At 42.1% G+C, this 16,274-nt stretch overlaps 1 protein-coding gene across 1 annotated transcript in view; it reads left to right on the forward strand.

The window, feature by feature from the left end:
* The window catches only part of REPS2 (RALBP1 associated Eps domain containing 2), a 95,400-nt gene extending 86,534 nt beyond the window's left edge, over positions 1 to 8,866 (forward strand). Inside the window, exons 16-18 of the mRNA XM_054271712.1 lie at positions 816 to 961; positions 3,064 to 3,169; positions 3,761 to 8,866. Coding sequence (XP_054127687.1) covers positions 816 to 961; positions 3,064 to 3,169; positions 3,761 to 3,829 — 321 coding nt within the window. The 3' untranslated portion in view covers positions 3,830 to 8,866. The remainder of the gene's footprint in view (positions 1 to 815; positions 962 to 3,063; positions 3,170 to 3,760) is intronic.
* The last annotated feature ends 7,408 nt before the right edge of the window (positions 8,867 to 16,274 follow it).

Below are 16,274 nucleotides of genomic sequence, written 5' to 3' on the forward strand. Positions count from 1 at the left end.
CATGAAATGAGGCAGTAATAGCTATATCCCTTGTGAAATGTATCTAATAATAAAATACACTGAAGAGGATACATTTATGTTTATAATTTAAATCAGCTATAAGGTGATAAAACTACTTCTCATTGCAAAAGAAAGGATGTCTTAATTTATAGTAATGAAAACACTTCTTACCACTGAAGTCATAAAAATGCAAGACTCTGCTTTACCTAGAAAACAGATGTAACTTATCAAGTTTTTTTTCTCTGATGTAACTTATCAAGAGAAATAGCTGGCCTTTATACTTCAACATGTTAATTTTGCATGGATAATGTAATGTATTTGTATTTCAAAACTATTCAGTGTTCCTTCATGTAAGAATGGAGGGGAGAAGGGAGAGGCTCTGTGCCAGACGTGTGAGGCAGTAAGTTGGGATGCAAGTGATTAATTATTGATTCTTTCAAACTGAGCATAGTCAAAAATAAATCTTGCTCTGTTTTTAATGCTTTTGGGTTAACTGGGGGCTAGTACAAGTGTTTATACCCCTCCCTCCACCTTCACCCAATGCACACTAAGCTGTACAGCCCAGTTGTGAAGAGCCTGTCATCCAGATGAAGGTAAAACACCCTTTCATTCATGAAGGGATTGCAGGAGTTACTGTTCCTTTTTCAAAGTCAGAAACCTGAGAGGCTATTACCAAATTGGAATTAAGCTCTGTACGTCTTTAAATTATGAAATCTTAACCAGCTGTCAGCAATTTATGTGACACGAGTATTTTTCTAGCCTAATGATGGGACACATATGGCCTGACTTAATGTTGCTGTGCTTTTTCGTTTCAGGAGGTTGTTCTTGCTCAGCCACCCTCCAAACCCACGCGCAGGAAGCTCCGGACAGAGGCACAAGGGCTGGAGACCCCTGAGCTTTCTCCCACCATAAATGTGACTTCTTCCCTGCCAGCAGTCAAGCCTCACCTCCCAGTCCAAAAGTAAAAACCTGTACCAAGCATGCCAAAGTGCAGCGGGAGATCTGACGCAGCAGGGCTTGCTCTTTGTATAATTTTGCGCGTAATAGTTCTGTTTCTGAGAATGCTTCACGAGATATAGATTCTGAAATCTACATCTGCATTCTGAAATCTACATCTTCTGTAGATTCTGAAATCTACCTCAGTCTTCTCCAAAGCAGACTAAGCCTGTAGTGACTGTCAGTGGTATTTGATAGGTAGATAACCTCTTCAAAGGTGTCCTACTTTTGTACCTGCTAGACATGGCTGAGGAGCAAGCCTAGCGATTCAACCATCTCTAACACAAGCTGTTTTATATGTGAGGGTCTGTGTTTCTGCCTTGCATGTGTCTTCTGGAATTTTGTTCCTTCATGTGGACAAATATGACCAAAAAATGCCTGGGAAGCTGAGTCATGAAATGCTTGGTGTTGGTCATATCCTTGTGATATTTTTTCATTGTGAGGCATGTTGGAAACGGGGCTTGTCACTGGTGTGAGATGAGCCAGAGACCAATGGTCTGATAATGGTCAAACCCAACATGTGTTGTTTGCTCTTGTAAATACAGCTGTCAAAGCTGTCAGCTGACTTACAGGGATTTCACTCTATATGTATTTAATAGTGATGGAGAAGGGGTTGTACAAGTGGTAAGCAAAGGCACTTGAGACCCTGTTAGGTCTGTGCATCTCCTTCAGCTGAAGCACTGTGCAAACATTATACCCTACCATCACCCAGGCCTTGCAAAAGACATCTGATTCAGTCTGAAACAAAGTCAAGCTGCCCAAATCAATTGAGCGTTTCTTGGCAGACTGTTTATCAGTAGACTGAATCTGTGCTGCATAATTGGAGATTAGAATAAGTAATGACTCCTAGGATGCTCTTAAAGTACTATTTTGTGCTTTGGGAGTACATATTCCATAGTGGTTCAAAGATAACAGCATTTGTTAACATCTCAATCCTGACTTGTCTGTATCTTTCCTAAAATGTTAAAATGGCCACAGACATATATTGCTCTGCTTTTATTTTTTTCCTAACATTTATTACTTTCTAGCCCATGGAGAGTAGTTTGCAGGAAAATAGTGAAGCAGAAAACTGACAGTTCACTGGAAGATAACAGCATAAAGTCCTGTCACCATGCTGAGAGAGAGTCTATTGCAAAAATCAGTGTCATCAGCTCTGTTAAGAGAGAAGAGCTAATGGGGACTGTGTGCCACTGGACCATATTTAAATAGGGCATCTGTTTTAGAGCTAATCTGGCATTAAAGAGCTCTTGTTTCCTCACATAAATCTTTAAAATTATTTATTTGGAAAGGTGCTTGGATATTCAGTCAGTATTTTGTGTATTTTCTTTCTTTTTTGCTGTTGTTATCTCTCTTGCTTTGAATAGGTAGATCCTTATCTACAGCTGTCTGTTTTTATACCTGTCTGCATAGCTGTTATTTCTTCCAGATCAGTTACCACAGGCTATGAAGCAATAAAAATCCTTAATTAATTAAATAAGTTCTGAAAATAAAAAAGGTACATCCTTTATTTTAACAGCAAAAGAGCTGAGGGAAGTCCATCAGTCATCTTCCCGTTTATGATGTCAGATGGTTTTGGTGGAAATGACTGCTTTGAATAAAAGTATTAATTTTTGAAGTAAAGAAACATCAGAATCAGAAAAACTCTGAGACCGAATTTTCATGCCAATGTCCTTTCTTTCTGTATAGAATGATTTTTGTATTTTCTGTTAACCACTCCTGACTCTTTAAATTCTACAAGTCTCTGAAGACAGCTAATGCAAAGAAACTGCAATAAGCACAGCTATGCAGGGATCATTCTTGAGCTCAATGAGAATGCAGTGATCTTGAAATAATTGAGACAGCCTAAAATATTTCTGTCATTCAGGTTAACAAGTTTCAAATATTCCATCCGATTCAGGCATCTTATTTCAGTGCTACATTTTTCTTCTCTTAAATCTGTAGTTTGTACCTTGTCTTTGACACGTAGTCCAGGGTGCAGGGAGCTATGCAGAATGGGTGGCTGCTCTTCTGGCATCAGCCAGTGCTGAGACTCTTAATTGAAATGTCTTGTATTTATCTGTCTGGCAGACAGTCTTCCAAGCAGAAAAGGGCTATTCAGACCGCTATACGAAAAAACAAAGAAGCCAATGCTGTGCTCGCCAGGTTGAACAGTGAGCTCCAGCAGCAGCTGAAGGTAAGGAATGCATTGAAAAACAGGGACAAAGCTCCCTGCAATCAGTTCTGTGTCACCTCCAGCAGTATTGAAATCAGAGCAAAAAATAGGACAGTAGTTGAAATAAGCACAGAGATGAAAGCTTTTAATGGGAACACATTGCCATCCTTCCTTGGGTCAGGTGTTACTTGCTTCCATCTTCAGCAGGCCAGTGCTGTTACCTGTGTTTTGCAGCAGGAAAAGACAGGGAAATTTGTCTAAATTCACTAAAGAGAAGGAAACTGAACTTGTAATTCAAGTTGTATTGCTGACTGGAAGCTTTCTGATAGAGCAGAGCTCTGCTGTTTAAATGCAGACCAGAAGGCTTGATGGGTACTCCTCAGGCACATTTTGCACTGAGGCTCAGGGGGGTTCAAGTGCACTCCCACTCTGGGCTCTGAGCCTGCCCAGATGGGGAAGCAGACCCTGGAGGAGTTGCAGTCCAGCCCAGCTCCACACTGGCAGGGAGCCCTTTCATGGGAGGCCAGCAAGAGCCTGCCTGGCTGCCCTTTCCTGGAGCAGGGTGCTGCACGTGAGCATCCCCAGAGTCCTAACACACCTCTTCTCCTGCAGGAGGTTCACAAGGAGCGCATTGCCTTGGAAACGCAGCTGGAGCAGCTTCGTCCTGTCACCGTCCTGTGACTGCCTGCATGGCCGTGCACGAGCAGGAGCAGAGCAGTGTCCAGCAGCCTTGCAAGGAGAGGAGTTCTGTGCAGCTGAGCAGGGTCTCTGCCAAGGCAGGGGGGAGCACTGGCCTTGCTGGCTCTCTCTTTGCCCCATTACACACTTTTTGCCTTTGCAGGTGAGGAAGGTACAGAAAACAAATACCTGACTATGGGATGTTTCTGAGTGGGGGATGCTTTGCCTTCTTTCCTCCCCCCTCCAAGCCTAATGTGTAAATGCAGTTTATCACAGAAATAAATAACCTGAGAGTATTTTATTTATGTAAAGAATTCCTGATTTATATGCGTTTGGCAGCACCTGCTGCCCTGATCGTTAAGAGGTACAGCATTCCTGAGTTCTTGCTTAAATTGAAAACTCATCCTCTGAGATGGGCTTCTGGATGTTACTGATTCCTGTAGGATTGTATCATTGTAGAGTACCTGAGGATTTAACATGCCACAGGAATAGAACTTGCAAGATGTACAGAATCTTTATCCTCAATCACATGTCAAATAATTATTTTCTTAGTACTGTTTATTATGCAATCACAGATGTATTTTAATGTTAGAGAACTTGTATTTTATTAGTTCAAGTCGTATAAGAGAACAGTAAAAAATACTAAAATATAATTATTTTGGAAATTAGGAAAAAATCTTTTTGAGCTACAGCTGTTTCTAATCACCAGTATTTGAGCACTTGCTTGCAAGTACCAGTGTCTCTGCATTCTTTTAGCATGTTTGAGATGGCTGGTGTATAGCTTTTTTCTTTTCTTTTTTTCCTTTAACCAACAGTGTATTTCTAACAAGAGGTTAAAAATGCATTCAGGGCATTTTTATAAAAGCCATTCTATGTACTTTTGTATTAGTCTGCTTTGTTGTCTTAATAGCTGCTGATTTGTTTTAAGGATGTGTACAAGAACTGTATTTCCAGAAGAGGGAAGATAGCAGAAGTGCTATGTATGAGGCTATAAAATGTGAGATGGAAGTAATTGCCTTTTACAGCAGGCTTTTGTTAAGGTTCCTTTGCACATCAGTGGAGATGCTGCTGATAGGAGAAAGCTGCTAATGCCCATCTGTTTTCTAAAGGAAGAAGCAAAGATTAATCTTTAACCTGCATTTGATCCAGGGCCAGCTGAACCCTGTAGGGAGTCTTCCCTGGATGCAGTGGTGGCTTTGGGCTCAGTTCTTACATGGAAGCTGGCTGTGAATGTTGCAGTATTTCTTGGGGCAATACTCTTGGATTGGGTGACTTCAGACATAATAATGTCAGCCCTGCTCCCACCATGGGTATGGTATGCTTTACTGCAAGGGGATGTCACCTACCTCTTGTCCACCTTAAACATGACCCTGCACACGTCTCACTGACCTGATTTAAGTGTATGTGGTTGCCTTGCAGAAACCTTGCAGCAATTTTGTTACCCTTGTGGGTGTATTGCTTGCTCCCTGTAGCTGTAGGATGGCCTGGGGCTGAGAGGAAGGTTTGAAGAAGCTGGGTAACTCTCCTCGGGGTGTGTCATGGAATGGCTGCCGTGGCATAGCAGAGGGCACCGGAGCAGCCAAAAGTTTTGTTGAGAGATAAGAAAGGCATCACTAGGAGTGTTTGAAGTGGTAAGGAAACAGTCTGCTTTGCTGAAAGGAATGTGGAAGGGGGACGGGAATCCAGAAGTCTTCAGGTGAAAATAAGCATTGGCAGAATTGTTACTGAAAGTCTGTTTTTGTAATGCACTAGTTTTGATTCAACTAAAGATCACTATGTCAACAAGCAACAACTGTTCTTCTGGATTTGGGACTTCTCTCATGTGGCTGTTGCATAGCTGGGGTCAGATGGTCATTCTTGGTCAGTGACAAAATGTGAGGAATGCAGGCTTTTCTGGGAATCTGCAAAAGAGCCACTGCCCTCTTGCTAATAGTGGTATTGCTGAGAATTTATCATCATTTATTTCATTTGTTCATAATACTACTGAGTCATTCCTGAGATTTAATGAGGTTAAGTGCTTGCCCTGTTTGCTTTTTAGTTCATACATTGTAATTTGGTTAATAAGACCTTACTGTTTCATAGGAAAAAATCATATGGCACACTTGTCTTTTGTTTTATGGGTAATTTTTAAGGAAGGCTTTTAAATTATTGCAAAGAAGTGTGTACATTGCATTTTTAAGGCAGTAGAGGACTTCTTCATGTTTGAAAAACATTTATTTCACCTTTATTTATTTCCCATTTATTTCACCTGAGTTATTCATGGAATAGACACTCTTCAAGGGAAGAGTTGAAGAGTCTCCTTTATACTGTCTTTTTCAAATGTCTCCCTTCTGAAATCCAGGATTTTTTTTTTTATTCACTGGAAATTATGATACTTGCTTAGCCAACAATGAAATACTTGCTTGGCTGTTACTTTACCACTGAATTAATAAATAAAAGTATTTAACAATCCTTGCATTTTTAGTGTTGCAATCAAATCCTCCACTCAGCTTCAATGACTAGAATGTGAGTTGATTTGTATTCTTTTTGGTGAAATATCAGCCATGATGATGATACTCCACTTCACACATCAGTAAAGTGAAATATTCAAGGAGAGGTGTTGATGTGTTATACATATGAAGCAGGAGGTTGCTCTTCTGTTTGTCTCAATGGTTAAGCATTTATGGCAGCCCACACAAAATGAAAAAAATGTGTGTTTTCTTGGGAAGCTGTTAGCATTTTGAGGAGAGGAGAAGGCTTTATGGAGCTGTAACAGTGCTTCTGTCCATTGCTCCATGCAGCCATGCTTATGGCTACTGTTAGCAGGCCCTGGCTGGTCCAAATTCACATCTAAATCCAGTATTACAGACTTTCTTCAAAATTACTTTTTCTTTAGAAAAATGTGGGTGGAGCAAAATCATAATTTCTTGCAGAAACCTTTACATTCTCAGACTTTGGATGGGAGGTGCTCCAACATCCAAAACCATTTGGTCAGAAAGTGAGACCTCACAGGCTTGATGTCCAGGGTGCTTTCTTGAGCTACAGGTGAGTGATCAGTGTTAAGCCCCTGACATCCCTGACCCAGAGCAGCAACTGAGGTTTGTCTGCCCCAGCTGTCAGGCTGCTGAAGGAATGGGATCACATTCCCATGCATGAGTTCTCACTGTCTTTTGCTTTCTGTAGGTACTTGGGCAGAGCACAACATGCCCAGCAGGAGAGGATAAGTGGGAACAGGAGCACATCCTTGCTTTTGAGTGGATGTGCTGACCATGAGCCTGGTGCCCCTTCTAAAGTCTTCAGTGGGCAAATAAATATTTTTGTCTACAGAACAGGGCTAGGCAGAGCAGATAAGGATCTTCCTCAGTGTGTCTGTAAGTGTGCATTCAGGTGTACTCCATTTGTTCATGCATTTCTTTATGGATCTGTTATCACCTGATACCTATATTTGTTTCAATCTATGGTAATTCTGTGGTGAAAAAAGAAAAATGCCCAGCTAAGTGTAGTGACTGATTGCCTTTGTAGATAAGCCATTTTTATTTGAGCCTTTCAAAATAAATAATGACCTGGTAATTAAGCAAGGCAAACAGTTTCCATTCCTGAGGCATTCCTTTATTAAACAAACTACCTGTGAACACACATTAATCCTTAAGGATCAATGTCCTTCTCCTAGTTATTAATAATATTATACTAGGATGCAGTGGAAACATTACCAACTCTTTCCAGAAAGTTCCCAGTTCCCCCTTCCAGAGAGTTTTGGTGATGGAACAAAAGTATGTTTAGTAAAGGCAGCCTTGTTACTGGTAAATTGTTGGATGTCCTGTTAAAGTCAAAATATTATCTTCAGACTGCATGGCAGTAGTTTTCCTGTTGGAAATTCTGTATCTACATCAGGGAGAGGAATTTGTTTGGCTATCAGCCAGACAGTTCCAGCCTGACTGATGATCAGAGGGCTGGAGCATCTCTCTTGTGAAGATAGGCTGAGTTCAGCTTGTTCAGCCTGGAAAAGAGAAGCCTCTGAGGAGACCTTAAAGCACCTTTCAGTACCTAAAGGTGCTGCAAGAGAGCTGGAGAGGGACTTTCCGTAGGAGCATGTAGTGATAGGACAAGGGGGAATGGCTTCAGACTGAAAGAAGGCAGGTTTGGATTAGATATAATGAAGAAACTCTTTACTGTGAAGGTGGTGAGACACTGCAAGAGGTTGCCAGAGAAATTATGGCTGCCCATCCCTTGAAGTGTTCAGGGCCAGGTTGGATGGGGCTTTGAGCAACCTGAGCAGTGGAAGGAGCCCCTGTCCATAGCAGGGGGGTTGGAACTAGGTGATCTTCATGGTCACTTCCAATCCAAACCAGTCTCTGCTTCTACAACACTGCCAAGGCTAGCCAGCATAGGGTGATAAGGCTGTGCATGGTAAAATGACCACAAAGGGATGGCTGGGATTTAGAAACCTTCATGGGAAGCATTTAGGATGGGCATAATGTGAAAATTGCCTGTTGGGGGTGCATAGGTTGCTTTCCTCTCAGCTGAGCTTCCAAATCAGGAGGCAGAGATCTGCAAAAGTTGCTAGCTGGGAAATGAGGGATGTCCATTTTCCAGTACCATCAGCCTTTCAGTCTCCAGCATACACAGCCTTTGACAAGAAAACACATGGGTTCATGAAGCCACATCTTTTATTGACTAAAGAGTAAAATATTTTTTTTCAGGAAAAGAAGTAAATCTTAGTGATTTAGTATCTTTGAAAAGAGATTATGTATTTTGAAGCTTTTTTCAGCTATCTTGATATGTGCTATGAATATATGCATTATGTTTTACTCTGTTACAGATTTTTTGATACAAAAGAGTTGTATTGCAAGCATTGTGGTTGTTAATCTAAAAAAATGCCCCAAGGCTATTATATATTTGAATTTTAACTTATAAATTAGATAGCCAGATTTAAGTAATTTGTTTTCACAGCTGCAGACTGTCCCCATGGTAAGCTGCAAAATGTATAGTGTTCTATACTATGCCCATCTAATTTTGGAAAATGTATGTGATATGAAGCTGGGTGCTATGTTAAAATAAAAGCGTCCAGTGAGTTCAAATTGCCTTGCTTTTGTGGTTTATTTAGGATGTTGATGGTACAGATCTGCCAGGAGACCAGAAACTGTGACACCCAGTGGAAAAAACACCATGTTGAAATGGCTGACCTTCAGCTTTGAAAGATGAAATCACTTACACTGGAATTGTATGTACACAATGGAGACAGAGAGAGACTTATTCAAAGTGAAATCATATTTCCTTAGGCTCCAGTTAAGTCAAAACTTCATCTTTTCTTTGTCAGGCCTTGCTTTGTCAGAATTCAGACATAACTCCCTGATTTAGCCCAAAGAGGGACACTCTTTCACCGCTGTGAAGGAAAAACCATTCCCAGCCTCCAAGAGACCCTTACTCAGAGGGTGGCCAGGCAGACCTGCAAGAGGACTCCAGGTGTTCCACACCCAGAATCCCTGTGATCAGTGGGTTTGGCCCCTTGTCAGCTGTAAGAGCTGAATTTAAACTGGGAAAAGGAAACCATTTGAATAGCTGGCCTTTGTGGGCAGGGAGCCAGAAGGTACAGCATATTCTGCTCTTTAACTAGTGTGATTTTTAAGAATTATGTCACAGCTATCCAAAGAGCAGAGCTTTAAAAGAGGAAATAATGAGTGATAAATTAATTCTTCCAGCATTAAGCCATGACAAGGGATGTTTTATTGGCCTTAAAGTATGTCTCTGGTGCATGTGAGGCACAAGGCCAAGGCGTTAAAAACTTGTAAATATCCTGTGGGGAGCTATTCTCCATCAGCAGTGGGATGGATTTAGATGGCTCCTCCATGCTTAGTTTTTACAATTAGATGGTACTCTGGGGTGCCTTCATGCAAATCTAGATTGGCTCTATGTATTTAAATTCATGGTTCCAATAATCTTTCTTAAAAATTAAAAATGCATCTTCCTGCTCCAGAGAAAAGTTCTTAGTTGAAGTGGGAAAGAAAAGGAGAAGCTTCAAAAGCCCTTTTTAATCTGTTTTTTAAGGTAGTGCTGCTTTACAAGTGTGCCTGCTTCAGTGGGATGTTTACTTGGATTTTGCAGTAAAGCAGAATAAAGGAAAATTAACAAAGAAATGGAATCCCTAGGTATCTGTAGCCCATAGCCAAATCAGAGTTCCTTCACTCCACGGTCTCATTGCTCCTCCTGTTTTACAGTGCTCTCAAATGCATCTTGGAGCAGGAGGCCTTGGGGATGTGAGCTCCACTTGCAGCAGACTCTCTTATCCTCAATATTGCCCCAGTACTCACCGTTTTGGGCACGCATCCGGAAGGAGTGGCATTAGCTGTGTTCCAGATTTGTCAGCCCAGTAGTCCCCCTACTACATGCTAAATCAGTATTTCCAGTTAAATCCTGGATTGGTTTATGTTTATTGAGTGTTAGCTTAAATTGCATGAGACAGGAAAATTATCTTATCTGAGGACATTTGGAAGATGCTTTATGTATCAGAAATGTGATGAGCTAGACAAGACTAAGGCTATGTATTACATCTAGTCTGGTTTTTGTGGGAGGGAGAGAGGATGTGAGGGAGAGGGGGAGATTGCTTCCTTAGCCTAGGCTGGTCCCACAAGAAATGTTATCTTTTTACATGCCATCCTTGGTTCAGGTAGGGAGCTCATGGATGCGCTGTGGTTTTCAATAAAACATGGGTTTTACAGCTGGCAGATGTGCAGGTAATGCCTCACTGCCACAGGCCCTCCAGCAGGACCTCATTACCCTCCAGAGACGAGCAGGAGCAGAGCAGGGTAGCTCTGTGACAGCCAACAGCATCCAGAGCCCAGTGAGGAGGAAGGAGAAGGAGGCCGTATGTCAGCTCTGGCAGGACCATGATGAGGAGGAAGGAGAAGGAGCCCGTATGTCAGCTCTGGCAGGACCATGATGGAGAAAAAACGTGACTCTGGAGAAGTAATCATGCTCCTAAGGTGGCAGGGAAGTCAGTGTGCCTCTGCCACTTCACTCCATGCCCACAGGAAAGAAGAACATACTTAAAAATGCCCTGCTGGACTACTCACTGCCAGGACGCTTGGAGTCGGGCTGCCACTTGATACATGAGTTATTCCCTTCCAAGGTCACTTCAGGAATTCAGTAGTTTGTGCTGTCTGTCACAGGTTTGGGTTGTGTTAAGGCAGTGATACGGGTGTTGAGCAGACCGATACAGAGCACGCATTGTTTACTGCAGTTTTCACACTCTTATCTGAGTGGAAAAGGCCAGCACATGATCTCACCTGGATTTGTTTTCCAGCCTCGTGCTGTTTGTAAAGGACACTGTATACTTGGGCAGAAATAATGGCTTCCTGTTTCATTAATGAATTCTTACAGCAATTTCCCTTCAGAGTAATCACCTTGGGTGAAGGAGGTGCGCACTTCCAAAAGCAATTGGCCCTCCCAGTGGGTCATACTGGGGGCACCATTCTCCACCAACAGAAAAAGCACTCCTTTTTGGGTGTCTCAGTTTGGATGCTAAAGAAGCCAGTGCTGCCAGAATGATCAGTCACCTGAAGCTATCAGTCAAAATGTCTCCTGGGAATAAAAAAACCCTCCTTGGGAAAGGTGTGTTTCCAGCATGTAGTACCATACCACATAGGGAAAAAAAAATTGTTGCTTTGATTGCTCTCCAAATATCTGGTTGTATTACTCAGAAGCTGCCTGTTCAGGGCTGCACTTTTTGAATTTGTTGCTGCAAAAATCCACAGGAAATTTGATCCAAGCATCTCAGGACTTTTGATATCCCAGACTTTTAGGGGCTCTGATTTGGAACTGACCTTCCCATTTCACTACAAACTATTTACTCCTATCATTCACTCAGTCACTTATATTAGAGAAAATAGTAACATGCATGTATTTATTCATACAGCCTTTGGAACTGCTGCTGCAGGTATGCCATGCTCCTGTTAGAGCTGGCCATGAAGTGCACTTGGAGCAACGTCAGAGTGAGAATAAACAAGTTATGGGTGTTTGGGTCAAGTGTGGCAGACTCCAGGGCGAGTGCTGGACTGCAGGGGCTGAGGTGGAGGCAAGCCAGCAGCATCTTTCTCCTGTTCTGAATTTTATCACCATAAGTAGGTCTAATTTGAGGAAGAAAAATGCAGTTTAATTTCCCCCACCATAGTTACAAATCTAACTTAACCTAATTCATATTTTAATGAGTTGGGTCCTCAGCTGGACTTCATTACTCTTTTCTCTAGTTTGATTCACTGCCTTGTTTTCTAGATTTGGCACTTGCTTGGTTTAGCACAAACTGGGAAGGCTGAGCAAAGCACAGCTGCTTACTGGCTGGTCCTGCTTTCAGCCCATGGCCTGGGGGACTCATCTTGCTTTTGTTCTCCTGTACAAATGTATGGTTGGGTTTATGGCTTTGCTCTGATTGAGTTGACTCTGGAAGGGGCTTTGGCTGCAGGTGATGAAGCAAAGGGTGTGTATGACACATCATCTGGATGGATATAGTCTTATTGTAGACTTGCAGCTCTGCAAGCTGAATATTGAAATGGTCAGTGGAAACCTGCACTCAGCTCCAACTGAGCACAGGAACCTTACAGTGCATGACACAATTTGGGAAAACTTACAGAAATAATGGTATTTGAGATTAATAGCAACACTAGCACAGGACACACAGGGCTGTAGCTCCAGGTTGGCCAATCTCATTCAAGATGTCACTCTGACATTATGCAGTGCTAAAAAGTGTTAGAGGAAAAAGGAAGAGGCCTAAAGTTGTCAAAACCAATTCAGTAAATAGAGTTTGGGTGACCACTGCCTTGGCTGACACGTTGGTGTTTCTTCTGGCATCCCTGGAACCTGAAGCATGTGCTCTAGGCCAGCTTCTGCTTCACTTCTGACCACGGTTATTTCTCTCTGCCTTAAGCTGAAATACCTGTAATGCACACTCAGCAGTATAAGATCTATACAGACGTATTTACAGAAGTTTCTGCTTTACTCTTCCTTTTGCAGTTCATTATTTGGTACATATTTTTTTAAAGCTTCTCCTGTGTTATTTTTCTCCAGAATAGACAGAGGAATTCCCATCTGTTCAGCCTGTTTTCTTCCAGATATTCGTCTCTAGTTGGTTTTGTTGCTTCTCTCCTTTTTTGTAGTGGTAGTAGTAGTAAGGTAGCCAAATTGAAGCCAGTTTGTTGTCATCTCATTTCTAAAGCAATGACTCTGTAAAATACAGCATCATGACACCCAGGAGTTTATAGTCCTTATTTTCTTTTTTCCCCATTATCTGGCAGCCCTGCAAACATCAACTGGCATCCTGGAATGGTGGGATCATACTAATGAATTGAGAATTTGTAAATAACACTATACAAGGTTGGAAGAGACAGTGTGAATCTCTGTCTCTCACTCTTTTTGCAGGGTTTGCATCAAACCTGAAGCATCATTTTAAAGCAATAATATTTTTGTAAACCAGCAGATGCATGTGTGAGTCCCCCTGCCCCATAGCACATACATTCTGTAACTGCATTGAAAATTTCTGTGAGAGCTGGAGCGGCAGGCCCAGGCTGACTGAATGCCTGTGTCTTCCTGAAAAGCAGTGCTAATAAAAAGTGTCTCTTCAGAAGGATAAAAACTCTCCTCTGACCTTGTGCTCTTTGATTTCCGTTCCCTCGGGTGACAGCATTCCTGTGTGCATCTCCTGAGAAGGTGAATCCCAAGCTCACGAGTTGCTCTGGAATTTTTGATAATGGTGACTCTGAGCATGGACTTGGGAAGCTCCCAAGGAGAAGGACCATCTTGCAGGTAATTTTACATCCTGAGGTGTCTCATTAGCAGACTCATTTTTTTAGTCTCACGAAGAAGAAGTGAGATCAAAGGCAGGAGAAGAGTGAGATAACAAAATCAGTTCTAATAAAAGTAATGGATGTCTCAATCTTTACTTCCCTTAAACAGGAGTATTTATTGCTCCTCTTTGAATTTTGCAAAGCCTTTTGAGAGTTGCATTCATTTTTGTGCTCAGACATCACTGCACATTTTGCCTTATGCAGCTGTCTTTTATCATTAGGGAAGAAGTAATAATTCAGGCCTCAAATTTAGCTTTTGTCTAAAAGAAATGAGGTTGATATATGCACTGCCTACACAACAGGATACCATATAATCCCCTCATCTGTTAGAAGGGCACAAGTTATTTATGTTAATCCTCAACCTAAATGTATGTGTTTGGAGATGTTGCTTTCTGACAGTAGTTTTATTATGCATCTTTTACTGCAATGGTAAGTGGGTGACACAGGGGAGATGTGAACTTGTTTGCTGTATGTATAAGTCTGCTGTAGGCAAGTACTTTAGGTTTAAAGCAGTAACTGTGCAGGTCAAGGGTAGCCACACTACTCAGAGAGACTGGTCTTTTTCCTTGTCTGGGTGGAATAAATTGTGAAGTTGATACACATCACGAAGTGGCAAAAATAGATTAAATTCTAGAAGTTCTTCAGGAGTGTAAGAAATTAGTAGGAAAAAAATTATCTAAAAGAGGTTTGATTTTCACTTTCCCTGTGTCATGTTGGCCAAGGTGTGACAGCCTCAGTGAATGATATTTATGAATGCAGATTTCAAAACCATGAGATGAGCTTAAAAACAGTGACTTCTAAAAATTAAATGGGAAGTTTGCTTCATGTGACTTTGGCCCCTGAATTTTTACTCAGGGCCCCTTTTTAATTCTTGACCTCAGATTTTTCTGAATTAAGCTAAGCTTACTCTTTTTTAAATCCCTTGCTTCCAACAGCTGGAGCTTTAAGAAATGCAGTCAATACTGGGAGAGAACAAATAGGCAGCAGTGTTGTTCAGCTGTCACTACTCATGCAACAGCATTTTCCCATCCTAAATCATTGTGTTCAGTGTGTGAGTAATGGCCTAAAGGTCCTTCTACTAGTGAAGGGCTCAGCAACTGTGACTTCCAAGAACCCTTTGCAAAGGACTAAACCTGTGTGTCCTGTACTTTCTTCAAGGTTTACCTTCTCAGAGGAGACTGCCAGAATGTTTGGGGCTGTTAGGTGCCCAGTGGCAGGACCAGAGGCAATGGGCACAAACTGAAGCACAGGAGGTTCCCTCTGAACATCCGGACACACTTTTTCACTATGAGGGTAGCACAGGTTGCCCAGAAAGGTTTGTAGAGATTCCCTTCTTGAAAATATTCAAAAGCCATTTGTACATGGGTCTGGACAGCCAGGTCTAGGTGGCCCTGCTTGAGGGGATTTCCTAAGAGCCCTTCCAAGCTCAACCAGTGTGTGATTCTCTGATAAAATAATATTGTGCCATTAGAAATGGGAACATCCCATCTGCATTCACCACCACACCCAGCTCTATAAAATAAATTAGAAGACATTCCTTGCTGTATTTTACTTATGATTTGTAGCCTGCATGTATCTCATGTTTAGGCAGCACCTGATCATAATTATTGAGCTGAGTGTTTTTCTAGTGATATTTAATGAAACAGAGTTCTTGTTTCTGTGCTCTGGAGAGGCAGCAGAGCAGTGATCTTCCTTGAGGCAAACAGGATTGGTCTCAGCACATAACCCACTTTTTTGAGGACTGTAATTTTTCAGAGAGACTGAATTATTTAATCAGCAGTGACCTAATAACATATATGTGGCAGGTGCAACAGGGCTCAGTGAACTAATGAAGTATGGATGGCCGTGGCTCAGGAGTAGGGGGATGAATCGGGAAGCTAATATGGGATGAGCCAGCCAAAGAGATTATTTTCTTGCACAGGCAATAGGGAGAGCTCCACAAAGCTGTCTGAAATCCTGCCTTCCTAGAAATCCACTCCTTTAAGCTTGTGGACTGGATTCTTTGGCCCTCAAAGAGAGTCAGAATGCATTTCCCCTTATCTGTAACCAGCTGACAAGGAAATAGAGACCTGGACTTTATTCAGCATTAGCATGAAGACAACTGGGAAACCTAAACTGGTGGGACTGACTAGGGGCAGGTGCTGAGCATTGCCAGCCAATGTCCCACACTGGGGGACAGGCAGCAGGGGGCCCTGACAGGAAGCTGCTAGTAAATGTAGGTATTAATGGGGTGGGTTACAGTTTTAGTCATAAAATAAGGAAATAATTGGTTTAATTATGAGAGGAAAAAGTGTTTGAGGCTGTCTTTGCTGTCATGGTGTTTGATTATTTGCCACTGACACTGCAGATGAGAGTCTGAGATGCCAGAAAGGAAAGATAGTGCAGGCATTAGGGCATAAGCCATGTAAATCTGGATTCAGATCTTTCCTGTGGTAACCATCAGAGATGGACTTAACCTTCCTTGGTTCCACCTGGTTAGGAATTAAAGCTCAGGTGACCAGTTGTCTGGGCTCCCTGTGCACTAAGAGGGCAGCCAGTACCTCACCATGGCCTGTCACCCTTGTGTCTTAAACCACCTTGCAGCAGCCCTGCTCTCCTGCCTTCCTAGCCCTGCAGCTGCTCCTTCCTGCCATGGC

The sequence above is a fragment of the Melozone crissalis genome, unplaced genomic scaffold (genome assembly GCF_028551555.1).
Source record: "Melozone crissalis strain CALT ecotype California unplaced genomic scaffold, PUWL_Pcris_2 ptg000013l_1, whole genome shotgun sequence".
NCBI classification, from domain to species: Eukaryota; Metazoa; Chordata; class Aves; order Passeriformes; family Passerellidae; genus Melozone; species Melozone crissalis.